Here is a 25,521-nt window from a genome sequence, read left to right as displayed (position 1 = left end):
CCGGGCAGCCCTCGGAGTCCAGTCGGGAGGGATTTGGTGGTGAGCTCCCGCTCCGCGCCACGCCGTGCTCCGAGGGCTGCGGAGGGAGTCTCAGACCAGGGTCTCTGCCCCTCCAGGGCCGGCCTGACAGCTTGTCCTCCACCCGAGGCAGGGCCCCCGCGAGGATCCTCGGGCTCCGGTCTGCCCCGGGGAGGAGGGGAGGCGAGCCTCCCAGGCGCCCCCCGCCCCCGCGCGCCCGCCCCCCCCCCCCCCCTTCCTCCCCACTCGGCTGCGGGAGCTCCGGCCAGCGAGGATGCGAGGTGCTCAGGCTCCATCCCCACATGTCCGCCGCCGCCGCCGCCGCCCGGCTCATCCCCAGCCAGCGCAGTCCCTGGAGCAGTGCCCTGGAGCACAGTCGGTTGTGCAATCCCTGGTTATCTTAGGGGCAAGCTCCACCCTAGGGCTTTCCTTTCCGAGCCCGAGTCAGAGTGACTCACCGTTCTGCACCAGAGGAAACCGGAGCAGCCGGGGGGCCGGAGCCGGAGCCCGAGCCCAGACCTCGCCTGCCCGCCCTGCCCTGCCCGGCTCCGATGGCGTCTCCAGGGTGAGTGCTGCTCCCGAGCGCCCCAGCTCATCCTCCTCTGTCTAACCCTCTCCGATGCCCGCAGCCGGCCGGCCATGGACCTCCCAGCCTAGCCAGGGCCCCGCGGAGGAGGGCCGCACTGGGCTCCGGGAGAGACTTTGGCCTGACTTTCCACTTGAAGGGAATTTAATCCTAGTGGAAATTTCTGAGCTCACAGCTCCGGAGGCCTGAATAGCCGGTTTCTTTAACTGTTTCCCTGCTGGGTGGACGCTGAAAGGGAGAGCTGCTTCCCAGGGATCCGTCCCCGGGACCTGGGCCCGGCCCAAGCTCAGCTTTCCCTCACACACCTTTGTCCTCGGCCCGAGGGAGAGCCGGCACCCAAGCACCGCTGCGTCTCGGTCACCTTTGACTTTTGAGACTCAGTTAGCCTGTGCATTCAGGTTCAGTCATGGGGGGGAGGGGGGGAGAATCAAAAACAAGCGGCGGTAGGGAGCTCTGAAGCCTGCTGCCTCTCAGATGCCTAGGGCAATATTGCACCTCAGGGAGGAGGGCTTTGGAATCACTCCGGCCTGTGGGAGCACCGGGGGCCCACGTCCTTTCAGGGGCCAGACTCCTGGGCCCGGAATCGGCCAAGGTCTCTTTCCTTATACTCCAGGGAAAGGGAAGCCTTATGGCTAGTGACCGGGCAGGAAGAATATTTGGATTGGCAGGGCATGCAGAGGCCAAGTTCTTCTGGGGATTCTCCCACTGTCCAGCAGTGTGTGGTCCTGCGGAAACGCATTTCTCCCGTCCCTGAAATGTATGATCTTGGGCAAGTTAAAGCATCCTGTGTGGGCCTCATTTTCCCCATCTGATGACCACCTAGATTCCCTGTAGACTCTCCGGCTGCATCCGGGGGGTGTGGGCTCCTCTTAAGCTCGAACTTTGAGTCTGGCACTCCAACCCCCCCCCCCCACACGCTCCCCAACTCCTAGCAACACACAGGCACTCACACACCGACACATACATTTGGGCAGACTGTGCTTCATTGAGTAACTGAAGGTTAGTCATGTGGCTGGCGGAAAGACCCGCTGATGATGCTTGGGGAAAGAATCCCAAACCAGATGAGGCTGACTGCAGTGTCCCCATTTTCGGTGCTGACCCGATCTAACAGCTGGGGTGGGGGGCGGGGGGCTGGTAGGAAAATCTTGAGAGGCTTAGGGGAGGGAGTGGGTGGAGACTACCCCTGCTGACTCCTTCTGTAAGAAACCTTGCAGGGTGGTCCAATGGTTTTCCAAGGATCTGAATAGGAATTTAGTGATAAAAAGTATACTGAAGGGCCCAAGGCACCCCATTGCCATTCTTTGTAGCTCAAGGTAATTGTGTTTTTCTTCTGCTCTTGGTGAAATTTGCTGTCATTTCTCCTGGTAGAATATCATCTGTTTGTAGACATTCACAAAGCACTCAACTCTGAAGCAGGTGGTACATACATTGCCATTCTCATTTCACAGATGGAGAAAAACAGGCTCAGAAAGGTTGTTATTTCTCTAGGGCCACAGAGCTAATCATTGGTAGGCTTTTTTTTTTTTTTGGCTGACGTTAAGTGACTTGTCCAGGGTCACACAGCTAAGTGTTAAGGGTTTGAGCGCAGATTTGAGCTCAGGTACTCCTGACTTCAGGGCTGGTACTCTATTAATTGCGCCACCTAGCTGCCCCCATTGGTAGGCTTTTAGTCCAATCTTTCTGATGCCAGATCCAGCATTCTATCCATTATGTCCTGGTGCCTCTGTAGTTTAGAGTTAGGGTCTTTGAGAATCTAAGCCAGGTATTATTAACTTTTTTGTGTGACATGAAATCCTTTGACATTTGGTGAAACCTATGGAACACCCCCCCTTTTCTGAATAGGGCTCAATAAGATATTATAAGATTATAAAGAGAAGCAATTATATTGAAATGTAGTTATCAAAATAGTTTTTAAAAGTTCATACACCCCAGGTTAAGAATAGGGTGCTTTGGGGCAGCTAGATGGTGCAGTGGATAGAGCACCAGCCCTGAAGTCAAGAGTTCAAATTTGGCCTCAGACACTTAACACTTCTAACTGTGTGACTCTAGGCAAGTCACTTAACCCCAATTGCCTCAGGAAAAAAAATCTCTGCCTTAGGTCAACCCTCCCATTTTTACTACTTAAGGAATTAGAAGTCTTGAGATTGAGTAACTGATGACTAAGGTAGCCAATTAGCAAAAATTATTTATACATATATCATTTCAAAAAATTGTTAGGGCCAAAAGGGACTTTGGACATTTAACTCAATTCTCTCTCTCCCCTCCATTTTATAGATAAGGAAATTCAGACCTAGAGTGGTCAGGTGACTTATCCAAACTCACATAGTAAATAGGAGCTGGGATTCAAGCTCTCCTAGCTGGGGATTTTTCCACTATCCCCTTAGTTCTCTATACAATTATAAGTTTTTTAAAGCTGGGAACCAGGTAGGATAGCTGTCTATCAGTCAACAGCTAATACAGGGCTACTCATCAATGAACAAATGCTGGGAATCTATGCAACCAGCAGCATCCAAATGGGGAAGTTCCCGCCAAGTGCATCCATGAGTCCGGTTTTCCACAGCACAGGTGCATCCTAGCCCACGTGGCTTCCTGGCTTCAGAGGAAGAGAGCAGCCTCATAAAGGGTAGTGCAAGGAAGGGCCTAGCAGGCTGTAGGGCAAACAAGGCAGGGTAGGGCAGGGAGCTTCTTTCCCAGCCTTGTTCTGGAAGAAGGTCAAAATCTCCTGAGAGTGTGGCAGGGCCCTAGTACAAACGTATGCAACGCAGTGACCCCCTGGCTCCTACAGGGCTGCCAGATGTGGCATTTTTGATCAGCCAGGCCCCTCTGCCATGGAGAAGCCAACGGTTCAACAAATGCTTATCATAGAAAGCACCTATTATGTGCCAGGCACTGTAGTGGATGTTGCAGGTACAAATTCCCCTTCCCTCCCTCCCTAACCACCCCCACCAAAAACCATTTCCTGTCGCCAAAGAGCTTATATTCTACTAGAAGTAGCTATAGTGGTTAGAAATAAGTACAAGGTGATTTGAGGAGGGAGAGAGTATTAATATCTGGGGAGAACAAGTGAGCTTTGAAGGATGAGGTGACACCTGAGCTGAATTTTAAAGATTCTGAAAGGAAAAGATGGGAAATGGAATATAGTGTAAGAAGGGGAGAAATACAGCTAATGACAGCAGTTGGAAAAAGATTGCGTAGGGCTTTAAATATCCAGCTGGGAAGGTTGTTGTATTTTATCCTAGATCTTATCTAAGACTTGACAATTGACTGGACATTGGGGAGAGGAACGCATCAAAGACACAGTTAAAGTTTCATATCTAGGCAAGTTGGAGGATGGCAGTGCTCTCCATAGAAATAAGGATTTTTTGAGACAGCTGTGTGACTCAGTGGATAGAACACAGGCCTCAGAGTCAGGAGGATCTGAGCCCAAAACCAGCCTCAGACACTTAGTAGCTGTGTGACCCTGGGCAAGTCACCTAAACTGATTGAAAACCTCCAAAAAAGAAAAGAAATAAGGTCCTTTGCGGAAGAGATGGAGTAAGGGTGGGATGAGAAGCCCAATTTTTGTATTATAATTCTAAATTAAAATATTGAAAATGAGTACAACAGCTAGTCACCAAGCATTTATTAAGTGCTTACTGTAATTAATTGTAATTTGCATTTATAAATCCCTGTAAATGTGCAAAGTGCTTTATAAATGTTATCTCTTAGCCCCTCAGCAACCTTTGGGACCTGAGAGGCAGGTGCAATTTTTAACCCCATTTACAGAAGAAATTTAGGCAGGCAGAGATTAATTGATTTGCCCAGGCTAGTATGTGTGTGAGGCTGTATTTGAACTCAGGTCTTCCTGATTCCAGACTCCAGAACTCTTATCCACTGCCCCATCTAGCTGCCTGTTATATGCCAGGCACTATGTTAAATTCAGAGATTTAGGGGAAGGTGAGAGGAGAGAAGACCTAGATGGTGGATTTAGAGGAGATCACCATGTTCCTATTACCATGTCTACTGGGTGTTTCCACAGTGGAGGTGGAGAATTAGGAGGATGCTACCCTGGGAGCCCAAAGAAGGAGAAATGTCGAAGACCAAATGCCACTTAGACTTCCAGCAATAAAGAAAGAAGTCCGTCTACAAGCTGACTTTCTCTACTGTGTGAGACAAAGGTTAAGGGAATCCCTTGGTCTGGATTAGTTAAGCATCTGGCCTTGGGCTGGGTAGTTCCTTGCCTCCAAGTAGCTTTCAGTCTATCTGGAAAGACCAAGCATATTGCAATTCAAAAAGTTAAATTATGGCAGGGACAGATAGGGATTGCACCTGTGGTTTCATTAATTTGGCAGATGCTCAGGTGAGGAGAAACTCTCTCCCAAAACTAGATGGCAGCTTCTCTTCAATAGAGAGTCTTTTTTTTAAGTATTTTATTTTTCCAAATACATGCAAAAATAATTTTCAGCATTCATCTTTGCAAACCCTTGTGTTCCAAATTTTTCTTCCTCCCTCTCCCTCTCCCCTGCCCCTTAGATAGCAAGCAATCCAAAATAGGTTAAACATGTGCAATTTTTCTAAATATAGTTCCATATTCATTATGCTGCACAAGAAAAATCAGATCAAAAGGGGAAAAAGAAAAAAAATTAAGCAAACAAACAATAACAACCAAAAAAAGGTGAAAATGCAATTCTTTGATCCACATTCAGTTTCCATAGTTTTTTCTCTCTCTGGATGCAGATAACTTTCCATCACAAGTTCAATGGAGAATCTTAAAAAGGGTTGTTTAAAAACATTTAACAGATTAGATGACCTGTCCAGGTTCAGTTTATGTCAGAGGCAAAATTGACCTCCCCTTCCCCCAGGTTTGCCAGGTTCAAGGCCAGCAACCCTATCTACTGCATCATGCTGAAAGATAAACAACAGCTCTAGCAATGTCATAAAGTGGTGTGTGATTGGTTGCTGAAGGGATGCTATGGGTCAAAGTGCTAAAGTCCCTGAGAGGAAGGGCAGGTTAATCAATCAACATTTATTAAGTGCTTACTGTGTGCCAGGGACTGTAGATTATATCTAATAATCTTTTTTTTTTTTTTATTTAATAGCCTTTAATTTACAGGATATATACATGGGTAACTTTACAGCATTAACAATTGCCAAACCTCTTGTTCCAATTTTTCACCTCTTACCCCCACCCCCTCCCCTAAATGGCAGGATGACCAGTAGATGTTAAATATATTAAAATATAACTTAGATACACAATAAGTATACATGACCAAAACATTATTTTGCTGTACAAAAAGAATCAGACTCTGAATTATTGTACAATTAGCTTGTGAAGGAAATCAAAGATGCAGGTGTGCATAAATATAGGGACTGGGAATTCAATGTAATGGTTTTTAGTCATCTCCCAGAGTTCTTTTTCTGGGTATAGTTAGTTCAGTTCATTACTGCTCCATTAGAAATGATTTGGTTGATCTTGTTGCTGAGGATGGCCTGATCCATCAGGACTAGTCATCATCTAGTATTGTTGTTGAAATATATAATGATCTCCTGGTCCTGCTCATTTCACTTAGCATCAGTTCGTGTAAGTCTCTCCAGGCCTTTCTGAAATCATCCTGTTGGTCATTTCTTACAGAACAGTAATATTCCATAATTTTCATATACCACAATTTATTCAGCCATTCTCCAACTGATGGACATCCATTCAGTTTCCAGTTTCTAGCCACTACAAAAAGGGCTGCCACAAACATTCGTGCACATACAGGTCCCTTTCCCTTCTTTATAATCTCTTTGGGATATAATCCCAGTAGTAACACTGCTGGATCAAAGGGTATGCACAGTTTGTATATCTAATAATCTAGGAATATTTCATAAAAAAGCACGAGGAGAGTTTTCATAGAATCACAGAAACTCTTGGTGGACAGAGACCGTAAGACCCTTTCCTACAATCTGGTTCTGAACCAGATTCCCTGATATAACATTCTTAATAATGGCTTTGTCTATCTGCCTTCACTTGAGTAACTCCCGTGATGGAAATCTCACTTTCTGAGGAAACCCATTTCAGACCTGGATAGCACTAATTATTAGAAAGTTTTTCCTGACGTCAAACCTAAATCTGTCTCTCTACAACTTGTAAATCATTGCTCACAATTCGGCCCCATGGAGCCAAACCTAAGTCTAATCATTATTATTTTATTTTATTTTAGGAGGCTATTGGGGTTGAATGACTTGCCCAGGATTACACAGTTAGCTAGTTAGTATCTTAGGTCACATTTGAGCTCAAATCCTCTGGACTTCAGAGCCAGTGTTCTAGCTGCTCCCTTTTAAATTTTTTTATTTTAATTTTTCTAATCACAATATTTGAAGGCAGCTATCATAATCATTCCCAGTATCATCCCCAATCTACTCTCTTTAGTTTGTTTTTTTTTTTAATTCACTGATATATTTTGCTTGGACATAATATACTTTCCAAGAAATCCTCTTCTTACAAAGTGCACAGTTTACGAACAGATGTGGTGTGAAAGAAATGGGATCATAAAATATGCATAGTGACTACAACAATGCAAATGAAAGGATCTCTAAAAAAAATCTCAAACTCTTAAGTAACTGAAAATTTAATAATGGTCCTCCTCCTTTCTGAAGAAAGGTGAAGAACCAAGAGGAAATAATATGTTAGCAGATTTTAAGTTTTAGATGCGCTTGTTTGTCTTTGTAAGGAGAGAGGGTGACATGGTGGGATCCTGTGCTTTAGGTCTACCACTTTGGGGGCTGAATGCTGGATAATTTAGAATAGGGTGAGACTGGAGGCCCATGGGCTATTGCAATAGTCCAGGAGTGAGATGACTAGAACCTGTACCAGCAGCATCAGAGAAGAGAAGCTTTGTGTATTCAAGAGATGCTGCAAAGGTGAATCCAACAAGTCTTTGCACCTATTGAACGTGGGATTGTAAGAGATAGTGAATCCAGAATGACGCCTCCACATGAACGTGAGGGACTAGGAGGATGGTGGTTCCCTCAACAGTAATAGAAAGAGGGGAGTGTTTGGGCAAAGGTAATGAGTTCAGTTTTGGACATGTCGGTTTTAAGATGTTTGGGGGACATTCAATTTGAGATGTCTAATAGAGATGAAAGACTGGATTCAGAAGGGAGATGAGGGTTGGTTAATTGTCATACATTTGAAGACTTAATCCATGGAAGTTGATGAGATTAGAAGGGAAATGGTGTAGACAGAGAAGAGAAAAGGGTCCATAAAAGAGACAGTCAGTAAGCATTTATTAAGTGCTTACTTGTGTCAGGTGTTTATGCAGAGCCCTGCAGATACAAAGAAAGGCAAAAAAATAGTTCCTGCCTTCAAGAAGCTAACTGGAGGAAACAGTAAGTAATTAGGAACATGCAAGATACACGCAGAACGGATGGGAAAATAAGCTGAAAGGAGAGGTGTTGGAGTGCTAGGTTGCCCCGGAAACACCTCTTACAAGATAAGCTTTGAATTTGATGCAAGCCAGAGAAACTAAGAATTGGAGGTCATCATTCTAGGATGAGAGCAAGCTGGCACAAAGGCGTAAAGATAGGAGAGGAATGCCATATCCAAGGAATTGCATGTAAGCCCGAGTGACTAGATTGTGAAGAGTATAGACGAGAATCAAATGTTGAGAAAATTAGAAAAGTAGGAAGGGTCAAATTTATTAGGAGTTAAAGTTAGAGGACTTTAATTTTTGATCCTACAGGTAATAGGGAATGACCTTAAGCAAAAGAGTGACATAATTCAGAAGTAAACTTTAGAAAAATCTCCTTTTCAGCTAAGTGGAGCATAAATTGCTGTGGAAAGAGATTTGAGGTAGGGACATCAGTTAGATTGGCAAAGGAGAGGTGAGGGGAAAGATGAGGATTGAGATTCTGTTTGTAGGAGAAATGCTCTGAAGATAGAAAAAACTTGGGAAAGGGATGGATATATGAGGTGAATGAGAGTGAACAGAAAAGGATAACACTGTGGTTTTTCATCTGAGTGACTGTGGTGCCTTCAATAATAAATGGGAAGTAGGGCAGCTGTGTGGCCCAATGGATAGAATACCAGTCCTGGAGTCAGAAGGACCTGAATTCAAATACAATCACATATACTTGACACTTACTAGCTGTATGACCCTGGGCAAGTCACTTAACCCCAATTGCTTTGCGTGTATGTGTGTGTGTGTGTGTGTGTGTGTGTGTATATATATATATTATGACACACATACATACATATATGAAATAGGCAAGTTGAAAAGAGGGAGAGTTGGGGGGCAAGGTAGAAATCATGAATTTTGGGGGCATGTTGAAATCAGATATCCAAGAGGCTATAAAGATATGTGACTGTAGCTCAGGAGATACACATATACATATACATACATATATATGCATGTATATATGTACACAGACACAAAATATGTATAGATACATGTCCATATGGACATACACCTAAACATGCATGTGTATACATGTACATAACATATATACATATGTGTGCATGTATATGCATGTCTATATCTCTCTCCCTATATATACACACACCATATAGCTATATCTCTCTATATCATCTTTATAAAGTTGATAATGGAACCCGTGTAAACTAATGGATCACCAAGTGAGCTCCTATAACTTGAAGACAAGAAGATGGCCCAGGTTAGATAATATATGAGTTCTTTGCAAACCTTTCAACACTACATAGATGTTAGTATTATTTTTTCAGAGAACTTACTGCTTTTTGGTAATACAATTTTTATATCCCCACATGCCAAATCCTCACCCTCTCTATCTCCCGCCCCCCCCCCCACTTCCCTGCAATCAAAAACCATCCACAGAAAGAAGGGCGACCATTATTTAGCCAGGATCTTGTTGCCTTTTCATATTGACTCTACTTACTTTATTGATACCATTATGTATATGGTTTCTTAAGTTTATTCTTCTCCCATCCCTCATGTCTATGAGTGACTCTCCTGATGATCTGCAGCCCTTCACTATCCTACGTGTCTCTCCAGATTATCAGTGTATTTCCTAAAAGGTGATGCTCAAAATTGAATATCATAGTTCAGATATAGTTTGATTACAGAAGAATGGAAAGGAATTCTCCCCTTGCCCCATTTTATTTTTTTGATGAGGCAATTGGGGTTAAGTGACTTGCCCAGGGTCACACAGCTAGGAAGTGTTAAGTGACTGAGGCCAGATTTGAACTCAGGTCCTCCTGACTTCAGGGCTGGTGCTCTATCCACTGCGCTAAGTAGCTTCCCTACTTCTGCCTCACTTTAGACATTCCACTTTCAAGATAACCAAGGGACTCATTAGCTTTTGGAGGGCTATCATGTCACATTCTAGCTTTGTTCTGAATTTACTTTTTTATTTTGGTCTTCAGTGTTGGTCAGAGAGGAGCAGGGCTGAGGAGAGAAGGAGATATGGTGTCCAGCACAAGTGTGAGGGCATTTTCAGAGATGCCAAGTGGACCAATCTGATGGGAGCATAAGATCTAGGCAGCTAAGTAGTTGGTGTGGGTGGGGGCCATATTGCAGAAAGCCTGCAGTGCCAGGCTAATAAGAAATCTGGATTTTATAGTCTAGACAATGGAGAGTTAGTTGGGATTCTAAAGCAGGAAAATGATATAACGAAAGCAGTTTTGGAGGGTTTGTTTTGTTTTGTTTTTTAGAAGAAAAGTCCGTCTTCAGAGGTAGCTAGGAAGCTCCATGGATAGTGTTAGCTATTGAGGCAAGAAGATCCGAGTTCAAATGCAAACTTCATTGCTGTGTGACCTTGGGCAAATCACTTAGCTTTAGTTTATCTCAGTTTCCTTATCCCTGAAATGGGGTTAATAATAGCACCTGCCTGTGTGAGCATCAAATGAGTTAATGATTGTAAATGCATAGCACAATGCCTGGCACATAGTAGGTGCTGTGTAAATGTTAGCTATTGTTATTATCCTAGGACTGTAGATTTAGAACTCTGGTGTTATCTAATCTAGCCTCATTTTACAGATAAGGAAACTGAGGCACAGAGAATTTAGGTCAGAGGATTAGAACTAAAGGGGATTTTAGGCAACATTTAGTCCAGAGGTTTTTAACTTGAATCCATGAACTTTTTTGGATAACTGTATTTTGACATAATTGGTTTCCTTTGTAATAAATTCTAGGTATTTTGTGCATTTGAAAACACATTTCTGAGGAGGAGTCCATAGATTTCACCTGACAGCCCAAGGGGTCCAGGACACAAAATAGGTTAAAAGTACTTTATCTAATCTATTAGAATTATAGATCTAATATTCTATCATCTAGATAGATCTAGACCTATTCTAGCAAATAGAATCTATTTGGCAGATCTAGCCAAATCATCTAATCTATTCATTTTACAGATGAAAAAACTGAGGCTTGGATGAGTTAGGCAGCTTCCCCAACATCATACCTTCCTTTATGTTTAGGCTCCTAGAATTGGGCCCAACCCTCCAAGTTATGATGGTTCCAAACAGACCACCTGTATCTGCCTGACACTGAGCAAGTTCTGTGGTCATGACACTGAAAAATCTCCTAGTCTCACTTTTCTCATCTGTAAAGTGGGACTAATAACATTTGTCCCCCAGCAGCACAGGGCTGTACTTCTCCACGTATCCCAAAAGACTATTAGGAATCGGGATCATTTGTGTAATTGCAACTCTCTAGTTCTGGATGGAGCTGCCTTCGGTTCTCCTTTTATGTTTTAGAGGAGTAAGCATTTTTCCTGTGTGGGCCCCAGATATACCCCTTTGACTTCTGGTTAAGATCCTAGTGACTTCATATCCCCTCCCCCATCAACTGGGCTCATGGCCAACTGGTTTCTTTCTCTTTTCTTCTCCCCAGCTTTTGACATGGACTCTAGAGAGAGGTTGCCTTTGGATTCAAATACCATGAACAGGCTGTTCTTCCTTCTGTCTTTTTTCTTGGTTTGTCCAACAGACTTTACCTCCCACTTTCAAATTAGAGGTGGGTGGCAAGAAAATAAGATTCAACCAAGAGAAATGAATCTAGACAAAGCATTCTTAACCTGGCCTCTACAGGGGTCTTTGGAGAAATTTCAGGAGGTACCTCGACTTTGTTTTGAGAGAAAAAGAATGACATCTTTATTTTCACTAATCCCTAACTGAAATTTAGCATTCCCCTTGATTATTTAAAAACATGATTTTGAGAAGGGGTATATAGCCTTTATCAACCTGGCAAAAGGCTCAGAACCCAGATCTATACCCCAGTTTCTTAAACTGTGGGTTGTGATCCCTTGTGCGGTCCAATTACTGAATATGGGAGTTGTGAAATTGTGATTATCAGTAAATATTTGATCTGTATTTTATATACCCAGGGCCAAGTAAAAATTTCTCGGGCAAAAAAGAGTCAAGAGTGGGAAAAGTTAAAGAAGCCCTGGTCTAGGAGCAGCTAAGTGGTGCGGTAGATAGAGCATCAGTCCTGAAGTCAGGAGGACCTGAGTTCAAATCTGGTCTGAGACACTTAACACTTCCTAGCTCTGTGGCTCTGGGTAAGTCACTTAACCCCAATTGCCTCAGCCAAAAAGAAGAAGAAAAAGAAGCCCTGGTCTAGACAGAAAGAGGGATGATTGATGGTGGGTCAGAAATACTTAGAAAAGTCAGCAAAGGCAGTGGGAGCAGGGAGGAATCAGGACTGAGAAATCCAGGCATATGATAAGGTCCAAAGTCTGGGAGGCCAAATCAGGCAGGGATGAGAAAAGCCAGTCAGAAGATTGGGGGGGGGGAGGGGCAGAGAGAAGATGATCTGTTCTTTTTCAGGTTTTTGTTTATCCTTTTGGTTCCCATCGCCAGCCCTGTTCTGCCCCCCCCCCAACCTCTCCCCTTCATCTGTTCACAACCCCATACCCCCCATCCAGTTCCTCTCACCTTCCACCAGCTGTTGACACCACTTCCCTGTACAGTATCAATCAATTACTAAGTACTTATCAAGTTCCTCCTCTGTGCCAGGCATTATGCCAGGCCCTGGGAATACAAGTCCCCAAATGAGTCAGACTTTGCCTTCCAGGGGCACATATTCAGTTTGAATGGGGTTCCATCTTGTCCACAGATAAGTAAATGCAGAATATATACAAAATAAAATCACAGAGATGGAGGGGAAGAGGGGAGTAGACAGCACGGAGTGAGAAGAGCCAAATAATAACACCCGGACGAATGAAAGGCTTCTTGCAGACAGTGGCAGAGGGAAGGCATTCCAGGGATGGAGAACAGCAAGTGCAAAGGTATGGAGATGGGAAATGAATGTTATCTTCTCGGAACAATGATTAGAGTAGTTTGACTAGGAGCAGAGTACGTGGGGGGAGAGAAGTAATGTGTCATTAGCTAGCAAAGACAATATGAAGCCAGGTTTTAATTGGAGTTTAATTGCTAAATGGAGGAGTTGTAGTTTAATTCTAGGAGCACGGAGGTGACACAGACAGACCTGGACTTTAGGAATATCAATTTGGCAGTCATTTGTAAGATGAATCCCCATTTGGGGATTTATAATCCAAATTTGCGAGATGAAGCCAGTCAATCCTCCTGATTTCCAATAGGCATTTACAAGTAGTTAAGAACCCACTTTTATGTGTCTGGACATTCTAATATCATGATAATTACCAGATGTGCCACGTTCTCAAGCATTATTATGTGCCTCCTATGTTCAAAAAAGACCAAAAGAAAAGAAAGAAAAATGATCATTATTATCACAGTTAAATAGGGAAGACGTTAACAGCTACATATAAATGAAAGAGATAGAAGATAAATTGTAGGATGGCATTAACATTAAGAGGGCTTGGAAAAGTAAGTAGAAAGGGGGATTGGGAATGTAAGTAAAGAGAGAGAGAATTCCAGGCCTGGAGGATAGCCTTTGAACCACATTTGGGGGAGATTTCAGGCTGGTTTGGAGGCATCTCTCCCATCAGAGCAGGAAGGTATCCTTTCTAGAAAGAGACCAATCCAATGGCTAGCCCAATGGAGACTCTTTACTGGAGGGGACTTGATAACTCCTCCAGGCTGAGTTGGACTGGACCAATCCATCAGGCTCATCTAGAGGTCGACCTCAGGAGCACGCTACATGAAAGGTGGAAAGATGTCCCTCTTGGAAGCAATTATTCATGAAGAAATCAAGGTGAAGTAATTTGTCCAGTGTCTTAAATGTAGTAAGTAGCAAAGCTAGAATTCAAAGCCACATCCTCTGACAAGTCTGATACAGTGTTTTCCTCTATTCCTCTTTTGTGGTGTGAGGTTAATGTAACCAAAGAAGTTATCTTAGAAATCAAATTGTCCTGGTTGGGGAGGGGAGGGGGAAGGAACGCTCTTGCAATTTAACTGAATCTAAGGAGAGAATCTTTGTAAAGCAATTGGTATATGACCTGGCACACAATAGGTGTTTAATTTCCTTTCCTTCTCCCTGGGAAGTCTCAAAGGAACCCCTTCTATTAAGAATAGGTAGTGAGGGGACAGCTAAGTGGTGGTGCAGTGGATAGAACATCAGCCCTGAAGTCAGGAGGACCTGAGCTCAAATCTGGCTTCAGACACTTAACACTTCCTTGTGTGTGACCCTGGGCAAGTCACTTAACCCCAACTGCCTCAGCAAAAAAAGAAGAATAAAGAAAGAAAGATAGGTAGTAAGACCCAAAGGCCTTCCTCCAGAAAGAATCTACCCACATTAGGGAGTATGGTATGGGAATACTGCAGTGGAATGGGAATCCTCTACTAGAAACGGGGTTTTCTAATGAATTCCACTGGTGAAAATGAGGGATTCAGGGAGTTCCACCTGATGAAGAGGATATGACAGGCCAGGGATAGACATGGACTGAGGCTTCTTCCACACAGTGTAGTAGAGCAGGATAGGACTTGGTAGGATAAGCTCTGGAATTACTTTCCTCTGCCCAGAGAGGGAGGACTGAGCAAGAGTGTTCCTCACCTAGAGAGTCAGGACAGCTGAAGGAGCCTCCCTTGCCTAGTCATTCTAAGCTAGAATAGCTTAGAGGTTCTTTCTGCCTGGTTAAGTGTGTGTGTGTGTGTGTGTGTGTGCGCGTGCATGCATGTGCACATGTGTATATATACATACAAATAATATATATTTATATACACATTTCTATATATACAGATATTTCTATATGTATATATAATATATGTGTATTATATATTGTGTATATAAAATAGATGTTTGTGTATATATTTACATATTATATATATATATATAAACTGCTACTTTATCTTGTTACAAGAAAATTCAAGCTAAGTAGCTAAGTTAAATGTAACATAAATTTAAATCTAAAATAATTCACAAGGTAAAAATGTTAAAATGTAAAAATCTAAATAAGTTAAAATGTAAAATGAGGCTATTACAGGTTCTAGATTGGTATATTTAGAATTAGAAGTCATTATGGTCCAACTGTCTCCATTTTACAGATGAGGAAACTGAGGCCCAAAAGAATTATTATGACTTGCCCAAAGTTGCACAGGCAGTAAATATCAGAGGCAAAATTTGAACTTAAATCCTCTGATTTCTACAACTAAGAATTGAATTTAGTTTTTAAGTTCCCTGGCAGTTCAGAAAGGAATTTACATAGCTTATGTAGTCTTCATTTCTAAGCAGAAAAAAAAAAGGGGGGGGGGGGAGTTTCATTTGCACTGACAAAGTAAAACATGTCCTAAATCTCAAATAGTAATCAGGATATGGATCTTGTAAAAGAAATATTAAATAGCCCATCCCCTTCCCAGGAATGTTGGGAAAAATCCTAGAAAGACCCATTATCCTTTTTATAACCTTGTTTGGAGTTTTTTTTTTTTTTTTTTTTGGCAGAAATACTGGACTACTTTGGCGTTTCCTTCTCCAGTTCATTTGGCAGATGAAGGAACTGAGGCAAACAGGGTTAAGTGACTTGCCCAGAGTCATACAGATAGGAAGTGTTTAAGGCCACATTTGAACTCCAGAAGATGAGTCTTCCTAGCTTCAGGCTCATGCTGTATGCACTATGGCGCTCCCTAGCAGTTAGTGCTCCCTCATTTTACTGATGAGCAAACTAAGACTCAGACTTGCCCAAGATAACCCAGCTATTAAATTAGGCAGTGATTCAATAAACCTTTACTAAGCACCTACCAGAGTGCCTAGGCACTTTGCTGAGCATTAAGGATACATTTACAAAAACTAACAAAAAACAAAGCAAAACAAAACAACAGAACAATCCCTGCCCTCAGAGAGCTTTCAGTCTAATAGAGGAAGACACAAAAAGGGAGGCTGGGCTGTGAGTGTACAGGAAGTGCATCTAATTAGGTGATTGGGAAGTGGTAGAAGTTCCAAATAGAGCAGTCAGGTGAGAAATGAGCTCTTCTGGGCTCCTGCCTTTCAGAGTTCATGGCTCTACCTGAGTCTGGTAATCCAAGGCTGTTGGGACCATTAGGATCAAATGAAGGTCACCACTGAAAATGACTGAATGACAACCCTCAGACAACTGCCGTTTTAGAGGGCAGCTCTGAATGGGTAGAAGTTCCCTGTTCTAATTAAATTATGGATCTGGTCCCCCTAAACCTGGGCATAGTGGACAAAGCCAGGAAGACCTTGGTCGGACTCTTTGCTATATAATTCTAGGCAAGTCTTTAAGTTTGTTGGGCAGTTCCCTAGAATTTATCTGCTAATAAACAGGCTGTCAGCTGTGTTGAAAGAGGGACTTTCCACAATGGACATTCTTTACCAAATTGTAGTTCCTTCTCATTGTATCCTTTGGGTCTTTGGGTACCTGCAAAATAGAATGAATTAAGAGTGAGTTGTTGCTTTATAAAAGTGTTCATGTTACAACTTCACTGAATAGTTCACTCCCTGGTAAATGCCAAGGATGGGTAGATCTCTATGAAACATGCCCAGCACTTGGCACTATCCCTGGTACACAGTAAGCACTTAATAAAAGCTGCTGACTTACTGACTAGCCGTATGTCGCATGTACTGGCAATGCATTTTGCTTGTAATGTTCTGGATGACTTGTTTGGCCTTGTTTTGGATTATCTGCACCCTGCCTCTTTCCATTAGCATGAATAATTGAGAAGTTGGAATTTGATCTAAATGTTTATGCTGGTAGAATACCCTGGGAACAGGTTAGTCGTTGATTAGCTTGGCATAGAACTTCCTATCATACATTTCCCTGAATGGTGGTCAGAGCTAGCATGTGTAAGGTTTGGAAAGTGCTTTATACATGTTTGATCCTCATCTGATCCTCTCAACAATGCTGTGAAGTAGGTGTCCCATTTTGACAGATGAGGCTTTGAGAGATAGTGACTTGATCAGAGTCACAAAGCTAGTGAGTGTCTGGGGCAGGATTTGAATTCACATTTTCCTGACACTTATTCCTAATGCTCTACCCACTGTACCACATAGCTACCTCTTGGTCTTCAAAGTTCCTCACTGGTCATATGATCACATCCACCATGTGCTTTTCCTCTGCTCACTGTATGATGTTCATTTTTGGTTCTTCAGAGAATGTTGTGTTTGGTGCTTTCTGGTGATAATCTCAGTATTTAAAAAGATGTCTTTAATTCCACAAATCTTATGAGTTCATTTACTGAAAGAGGTATCAAACCTGTAGTACAGCAGAGACCAGAAAAACTCCAAAATTTAATTGGAAAATGTTGAACAAAATAAATAAAAATACAACACAACAATAGATAACATTAATTTGTAATTTTAAACTAATATAAGACCACAGACATCAATTTCTATTTGAGTTTGACATTACTGAAAGACCTTTTCAATTTCCTTAAGGCATTTAACACTGAGTCCAACACAATCCATTCTTTTTTAAAATTTTATTTATTTCATTTGAAAAAATAAAACAAAAGGAAAACAAAACTAAATAGAACATTGTCATGTGACCAGCAGAACATCAGGGAGAATTCAAAGTATATAACAATAAATTACCAGTTCAAGAAAGGATATATAATAGTAGAAGAAATTCTATTCATGAGTATCCATCTTTTTCTTACTTCCTGGTAGGTTGTTCTTTTTTTCTCTGTTTTGCTTTTTTTTACTTTATTCCTTTTTTCCCTTTTCATGCCTTCCTCCACCTCCCCCAAACAGGCTATAGTTAAGCAAGGATATATTTATGTATACATTTATTTATACATATATATATATATACACATATACATACACGCACCTCCCTGTGGCTTCCCCAACAACACTTGTCCTATCTCTGATGACTCTTTGCTTTAATTTTGCTTCTTAATTTGCCTTGCTATTACTTAAGCTCCTCATCCATGGATCCCTTCTTCGTCTTCTTCCACCCCCCCAGTCCATCCCCTCCCCCTTTATTTCCTTATAGATTTTGGAGGGTGTAATACTCTTCATGGTGTATATATAGAATTTTGCCTATTTAATCCATTTCTGATGTGAGTAGGTTTTCAGAACTACGAGTCCTTCTTCCCCTTTTAATATTTCTATGTCTGTTCTTCCTTTGCACCTCACTTGTATGACATAACTATTTTTACTTTAACTGCCCCAATCTTTCTTTTGAGCTACCCAATTATGTCGTCAATCTTAAATATATAGTAATATATTTCCAGGTAAAAAATAGTTTGTCCATTTGTTTTCTGATCTTTGATTTTGGCTTTTTTGTGTTAAATTTTCTATTGAGTTCGGGTTTAGTTGAAAAAAAAATCCTGAAAATCTGCAAGTTTGTTGAATGTCCAGTTTTTTTTCATTGATTATTATGGATACTTTTGCTGGATATCATCTTTTTGGACACAGGCCTAGTTGTTTTGATGCTGATATATATGATTTCAGGACCTGGAGTCTTTTATTATAGCTGCTAATAAATCCTATACAATTTTAATTATAGCTCCAGCATATTTGAATTGGTTTTTTCTTGTTCCTTGAAAAATTTTCTCTTTGATCTGGGAGTTTTGAAATTTGGCAATAATATTCCTATGCATTTTCCATAAAATATCTCTTTGAGTGGTGATCGATGGATTTTTTTCTATTTCTACTTTTCCCTCAAGTTCTATCACTCCAGGACAATTTTTTTGGATTATTTCTTGCATTATTGTGTCAAGGTTCTTTTTTTGGTCACAGCTTTCAGGTAGTCCAATTATTCTTATATTTTCTTTTCTTGATCTATTCTCCAGATATGTTGTTTTTCTTGTAAAATGTTTCATATTCTGTTTGGTTTTTTCATTATTTATATTCTGTTTTGTTATTTCTTGGTCTCTTATAGCTTCACTGGCTTCTTTTTTTTTGCTCAATTCTAATTCTCAAAGACATATTTTCCTCTTTAAGACTTCCTCCTTTTCTAGTTGGTTAACTTAGAAACCTAAGGAGACACACACACACACACACACATAGAGACACAGAAAGGATATAGTTCTCACATGTCCTCTCTACCCCCAAGACAATTTGAACAAATAAAAAGGTCTTAATATGCTCAAGTACAGTTTAAGACTAATATTCCCAAACGATAGTTCCTTCCTGAATTTTTCCACCCAAAGATTGCAAATCCTCTCACTTGATCAATATGCATGTCAGAATTCTGGCTGGAGGAGGGTTATGTCCTAGTCCTTTTCCTTCCAGGGATGAAGAAAGAGGAGAAGACCATAGTGGGATGGAAGAGTCAATATCCTAATTACTTCATAGGGTTGGGAAAGGCAAGGCTCTACATCAGAGGAGAGGTTCTCTCTGTTCAGAGAGAGGCAGTATTCACTTTTTTTTTTGAACATAGCATGTGCTGATTTACATTCAGTTTCCTTAGTTCTTTTTCTGGATGCAGATAGCATTTTCTGTCCAAAGTCTATTGGGATTGCTTTGGATCAACTGAACCACTGAGAAGAACTAAGTCTTTCATCATTGATCATCGCACAATCTTGCTGTTATCATGTACACTGTATTCCTTGCTCTACTTGTTTCACTCAGCATCAGTTCATGTAAATTTTTCCAGGACTTTCTCAAATTTTTTTATAGAGACATCCCCCAACTGATGTGCATCTACTTATTTTCCAGTTCTGTGTTACCACAAAAAAAAAGAGCTGCTACAAACATTTTTGCTCATGTGGGTCCTTTTCCCTCCTTTATGATTTCCACAAGATACAGACCCAATAATGGCAGGCAGTGTTCACTCAATCTATTTCCTTAAAATTTCCCATCTAAGGAGAACAAGTCTCAAAAGGTTTTTAGATGAGAGAAATGTTATTTCTTCACATTTTCAAGTTAATAATAATAGTATCGAGTAGTTACATGGAGAGTAGCTATGTGGTACAAGTGGATAGAGTACTGACAGAGTCAGGACACAAGTTCAAATCCAATCTCAGATACTTTCTAGCTGTATTATCCTGGGCAAGTCACCCCACCCTGTTTGCCTCCGTTTCCTCATCTGTCAAAAAAGCTAGAGAAAGAACTGACAAATCAATCCAGTATCTTTACCAAGAAAACCCCAAGTAGAGTCAGGAAGAGTCAGAAAAAAAACTGAACAACAAGTATTCACATATCACTGTATGATCTGTAAAAGTGCTTTAAAAATATCTTCTTTGATCCTTACAATCTACTTTGGAATGGGGTGGGTAATGTTGTTATTATCCTCATATTAGAGATTAAGGAATCTGAGGCAGACAGAAATAACTTAACCAAAGTCACATAGCAAGTGTCTCAGGTTTGTTGTTGTCTCCATCAAATCTCACTCTTTGTGACCCTCATTTGGGGTTTTCTTGGCAAAGAATATACCAGAATGGTTTGTCATTTCCTTCTCCAACTCATTTGACAGAAGGAGAAACTGAGATAAACACGGTTAAATGACTAGTCCAGGATCACATAGCTGGAATGAGTCTGAAGACTTAAATAATCTAAGACCTCTTTTCAAACTCCAGTCCTAGGAGGCTAATATAATGGATTGCACTCAATCACAGATAATTTGGAAAATTACTATATAGTACAAAAGCAAGATATGTCCTTAACATTTGCCCTACTTGTTTGTAATTATACAGAGCATTAATGTATGACTTATGATAGAGTGCCATGGATATGAGCTTAAATGAAGGAAAGATTCAAACTCAGGTCCCTGAACTTCAAATCCAATGTCTTCCTTTTATTGATTATCCTAAAAGTCATTTCCCCCATTAGACTGGAAGCTCCTGGAGATCAGGGATTCTTTTGCCTTTCTTTGTACTTACACAGCTTAGCACTGTGCCTGGCTCAAAAAAGGTGCTTAATGAATACTTATTGACTTGATTTTCCCCTATAATCCATCCACCAATGAGCAGTTATTAAGCATTTACTGAGTTCCAGACACTGTACTAAACAGAGAGAAAGCAAAGAAAAGAAAACACTGAACAAACAAAAATCAGTCCCTTCCTCAAGAATTTACATTCCTTTGGGAGAGATAACATGTCGTAGCCCCCTTCTTCATCTCTGTGTCTCCTTCCTCCTTCCCCCTTTCTTTCTCCCCTTTTTTCTTCTTTCTCCTTCCTCTATATTCTCTTTCCCTCTATCTTCATTTCTCTCTATCTGTCCTTTCCACTTTCCTTCTTCCTTTCCCATCCTCTCTTCCTCTGTATCTATCCCTCCCTTCTGCCTATGTTTTCTCTCTGTGTCCCTTACTTCCTCTTTTTCTCTTTATATATACATATGAATGTTTTGTGAAAGTGTATATGTATATGTATAGAAGCTACATATAAAGTTAACTATACAAAGTAATCTTTTGGGAGAAAGTTCCACATCTGGGGGAACTGGCACACATCCTTTCCAAAGAAATTGATGTTTTCACTGTGTCTTGGGTGTAGCCAAGGACTCCATAAGGAAGAAAGAAGAATTTGCACAGGAGGGACAATAAATGCAAAGATGCTTTGCTGATATCATTAGTCACAACATCAATTTGAGTCAAACAACTCTTTTAATTTTCCAAACACTTTTTATCATTCAAAGTTGTTTCCATCATTGTTTTGTTCTGGCTTCATAATATCCCTTTGAGATAGCCCCAGTATTAATATAGAAGACCCCTGATTTTATACAAAACATCCACTTCATTGCAACAAACTTTGATCAAGCATATACCATGTGCAAAGTCGAATCATAAAATGTTCATCCTAGAAGGGTCTTTGACATCATTTAGTGATGTTCCAACCTCTTTTTCTTGAAGATGTGGAAACAGGTTCCAGAGAGATTATACCCTTTGCCTATGGCGTCACAGTTTAGTCAAATGTGAGGCAGGATTAGGACTGAGGACTCTGGTCCATTTCTCCTTCCACATCCCACTGCCATCTTGGATCTCCATAGGGTCATGAGTTCTTGTTGTGGAGACAATATTGCCTAGATCGATCTGAAAATCTGTGATTGTGACCAAAAACATTAGCCAAGAGGACAAAGTGAAGGTCAGGAAAAGCTTTTAATATCTCCTACCAGTAGTGTTATGTTGTGTCCAAATGGCAAGACCAACAATTACTCACATCAATTCTAAAGATAATATATGCCTATTATATCTACATCAGTGGGTGATGGCTACTCCCACTGATAACAGCTGGCATTTAAACAGTTGTGGGCAGTTGGCACTCCATCTCATTGGAGTCTCACAACAACGTTGTGAGGCACATTATGCCCATTTTACAGATGAAATATTTAGGCCCACAGATGTTTAATGACTTACTTTGCATTACAAGAGGAATAATGTCTAGGACAAGACTTGATTTCTTGGATTCTCTCCTGTCAAGGTCTCACTCTACCAGAGAGTTTCCTTTATCAAATCCTTTATAGCTTACAAAGGTCTTTTGAATACAATGGACCTATTTCATCCTTTGATGCTCTCTTGGAGAGGAGAGTTGTATGCTTGTATCACAATTCTACTTTAATTTATTTATAGCCCTGTGATTTTATTACTTTGGAGTCCTTCTAGGTAAGAAAGCTCCCTCCAAGAATGAAGATATTTAGTTATTTTGCTGTTCCTCTAAAAACTTAGAAAGTTAACAAGAGCACTGAGAGAGGACATGACTTGAGGCCAAGTTTTCTTGGCCCCCAAGACCAGTTCTCTGTCCATTATACCACACTACCTTTCATCCAGCTTCATAGGAAGAGCTCTAGATCAGCAAATCAAGGATCTCTTTTAGAATCTCTTCTCTGTACAGATGTGAAGCTTAGAAGTGATACAGCGAACATCCCACAACTCAGGGGCCACTTCTTATTTTCCTTCATGACAGAGGGTCTCCAAGATCTCCATGGTCTCCTGGGTGGTTAACCTCAGTTTCTTGATCATTTGCCAGGCATAAAACAATCCAAATACACATAATTTCCCACTTTCCAGCAGTTTTTTGTCTGCTTGTTTTTCTTAAATGGAGAGGGGATTGCAGAGTCACAGTGACATCTTCCAACTTAAAGATATTTATTCTAAAAACAGTTTTGCAATTTCATGGTTTGGTTAGATTCTGTCTTTGCTGGATCATTCTTCCCTTTCCACCCTTTTAAGTGTGGACATCCCCTGAGGTTGTGTCCTAAACCCTCAACTCTTCTCTCTCTACTCCCTCACATCCTTTTATTGGAAGAGCTCTCCAGCTCATTTAACAGCACTAGGCAGAAGATTCCTGAACATACTCTATTGTATATTATGCACACAAACATATACACACATGTATATCTAAATATATTTGTGTTTAGTTTATACATTAGATAGTATATTTATATATTTATGTGTGATCTGTTGCATCTAAATATAACATTTATAACTTATTTTATTTAAGTATATATAAATTAAATCATGAGACTGAGACCAACATTTGCCACCTAAAAACCATGGAGAGATCTGTCTTGGAGACCTCCTTCTGAAATATGTATGTATGTATATGGGTATAGACACATAGATATATGGTAGGTACCATCATCTTCCCAGTCACTCCTTGAATTCTTCCCCCTTCCTCACTCCCAATATTCAATTAGCTTCTAAGTCTTGTTGATCCTCTTAGTCGCCATTTTGAATATCTAACCCCTTCTCTCTATATAGGTTCTACCCCAGCAGGCAAACATCTGCTCTCCCCTGACCTCATAAAATAGGGCTTGGTCAGTAATCCTCTTTTTCATTTTCCCTGGATGGACTGAATCATGGCCAAAATTCATCCAATCATCTTTATTTTCTACATGCCTCTTTTTAAATGACTTTCATTGCATCTTTCACATTTATGTAAAACCTTTCTCATATACTACTGAAAATACCATTTCCACAGTGCCTTCTATATTTAATCCTCTGAATACAGCTGTGCAGACTGCTATATATTAATGTCAATGGCTTGGAGTAAAGTACAATAATTTTCTTTTCTTTTCAACAGTAACCCAGAAGGAGTGTGTAAGAGAGAGAGAGAGAGAGAGAGAGAGAGAGAGAGAGAGAGAGATTGTGATTCATACTAGTAAGATCATATATTTTTCCCAGGAAGGTACCTTTGAGGTCACAGAATCCAAGTGCCCCCCCCCTTTAATAGATGAGGAAAATGAGGTCCAGACAGAGGTAGGGGCTTGCCCAAGACAGTAATCGTAACTAAAATTTATACAACACTGTTTTGCAAAGCACTTTACAAATATTATCTTATTTTGTCCTCACAAGAACTGTGAGATGGGTGCTATTATTATCCCCCATTTTACAAATGAGGAAACTGAGGCAGACATGGGTTAAATTACCTGGTAAGTGTCTGAGGCTGGATTTGAACTCCGGTCTTCCTGCCTCTAGCCCCCATATTCTCTCCATTGATTCTCCTCCCATCACCCACCTGCTGGGATGCTTGATTCTCAAAGACTCCCAATCTGTGATGTTCCCTCTGTTCAGCTCATCCCCCTCTCTTTAGAGCGGAAGATTTCCCAGGTCCCAGGACCCTCCCTCATGATCTCTATTCGATTTTCTTTTCAAACTGTTTCAGGCACTCTGATTTGGGAGAAGTGGTACCGGAAGGGAAGGACCCAGAGACTACACAGGCTGAACAGGAAAATACAGGTAGAGATTAAGCCCAGCCTCGGGTCTGCAGCAAATCTCCACCCTCTGCCCTCGGGGATCCCTTTCACTCTCCCCCCTATCGTTTTCTCTCCTTTTCCTGGGGGCCAGTTCTCACTGGCCTTAATTCTCACCACCCCCAGCCACCTCCCTGGCCAGGCTCTGTTCACACCTGAACTCTGGAGCAAAGCCTCTTACTCAGTCTCCTCCCCAGAAATCTCTCCTTTCTTTTACCCAGTGGTGTAGAATTCAAATAGAAACGGGTCCCTGCTGGCTGTGAAATGAATATTATCTGTGGTGTTGGTTTGTATTTTTATTTTGTTAAACATTTCCTAATTACATTTCAGTCTGGTTCAGGACACATTTTGCTGGGAGAGTGTTTGACACCTTTGCAGTAATCCATCCTCAGTGACAAAAATAACCTCCTCTAGAGCAGGGGACCTGATCAGGTCACTCTCCCCTCAAGAACCTTAGGTGGCTCCCATTTGCTACACAATGCAAATTCCTCAGCCTGGCATTTAAAGCTTTTCACAGTCTGATTTCTTTTACATCGCAGCCCCTTCTACGTTTCTAGCAGAATGTTCTCCTTGTTCTATAACTGCAGTGTCCCCATCTCCTGCCTCTGACTTTGCACGTGCCCCCTGGCTACCTGGCCTTTTAGAATCCTTAGTGTCCTTCAGGGTTCTCTCCAGATGCCACCTCCTCCAGGAAGCCTCCCCTCTTTGCTAATCCTCCCTCCTTCCTGAACACTACTTTTTCTGTTGTCTATGTTGTATCCTGCAGGTAGGCTGTAATGAACTCCTTGGGAGTTTATTGATACAGATTATCTTTTTGTCTTTGTATCTCCAGAACCAACACAGTGTCTTGTACATAGTAGATACTTAATCTATGCTGGTGGCTTTGAATTGAAAACTAGAGCCACCTCCAACTACAATAAAAGTTTAGGTCTGTAGTACCTGAAGAGGGATGGGTTATGCAAGGCCAACTTTGCA

At 41.3% G+C, this 25,521-nt stretch overlaps 1 protein-coding gene across 9 annotated transcripts in view; it reads left to right on the top strand.

Moving 5' to 3' along the window:
- The window catches only part of URGCP (upregulator of cell proliferation), a 67,646-nt gene that overhangs the window by 23,718 nt on the left and 18,407 nt on the right, over window positions 1–25,521 (top strand). For 2 of the 9 annotated variants that reach the window (XM_012540472.3, XM_031949897.1), the window contains exon 2: window positions 24,459–24,532. The exons of 1 other annotated variant lie outside the window; for it this stretch is intronic. In XM_012540472.3, coding sequence (XP_012395926.1) covers window positions 24,459–24,532 — 74 coding nt within the window. Of the gene's footprint in view, window positions 1–461; window positions 584–12,130; window positions 12,830–13,600; window positions 13,717–24,458; window positions 24,533–25,521 lie in introns of those variants that run through there. 6 more of the 9 variants (XM_023495229.2, XM_023495230.2, XM_031949895.1 and 3 more) reach the window with 6 other exon arrangements.

This window comes from Sarcophilus harrisii, chromosome 2 (assembly GCF_902635505.1).
Source record: "Sarcophilus harrisii chromosome 2, mSarHar1.11, whole genome shotgun sequence".
In the NCBI taxonomy this organism is placed as follows: Eukaryota; Metazoa; Chordata; class Mammalia; order Dasyuromorphia; family Dasyuridae; genus Sarcophilus; species Sarcophilus harrisii.
Note: the sequence above shows the minus strand (reverse complement) of the source record. Positions and strands in the feature narration are given on the sequence as shown.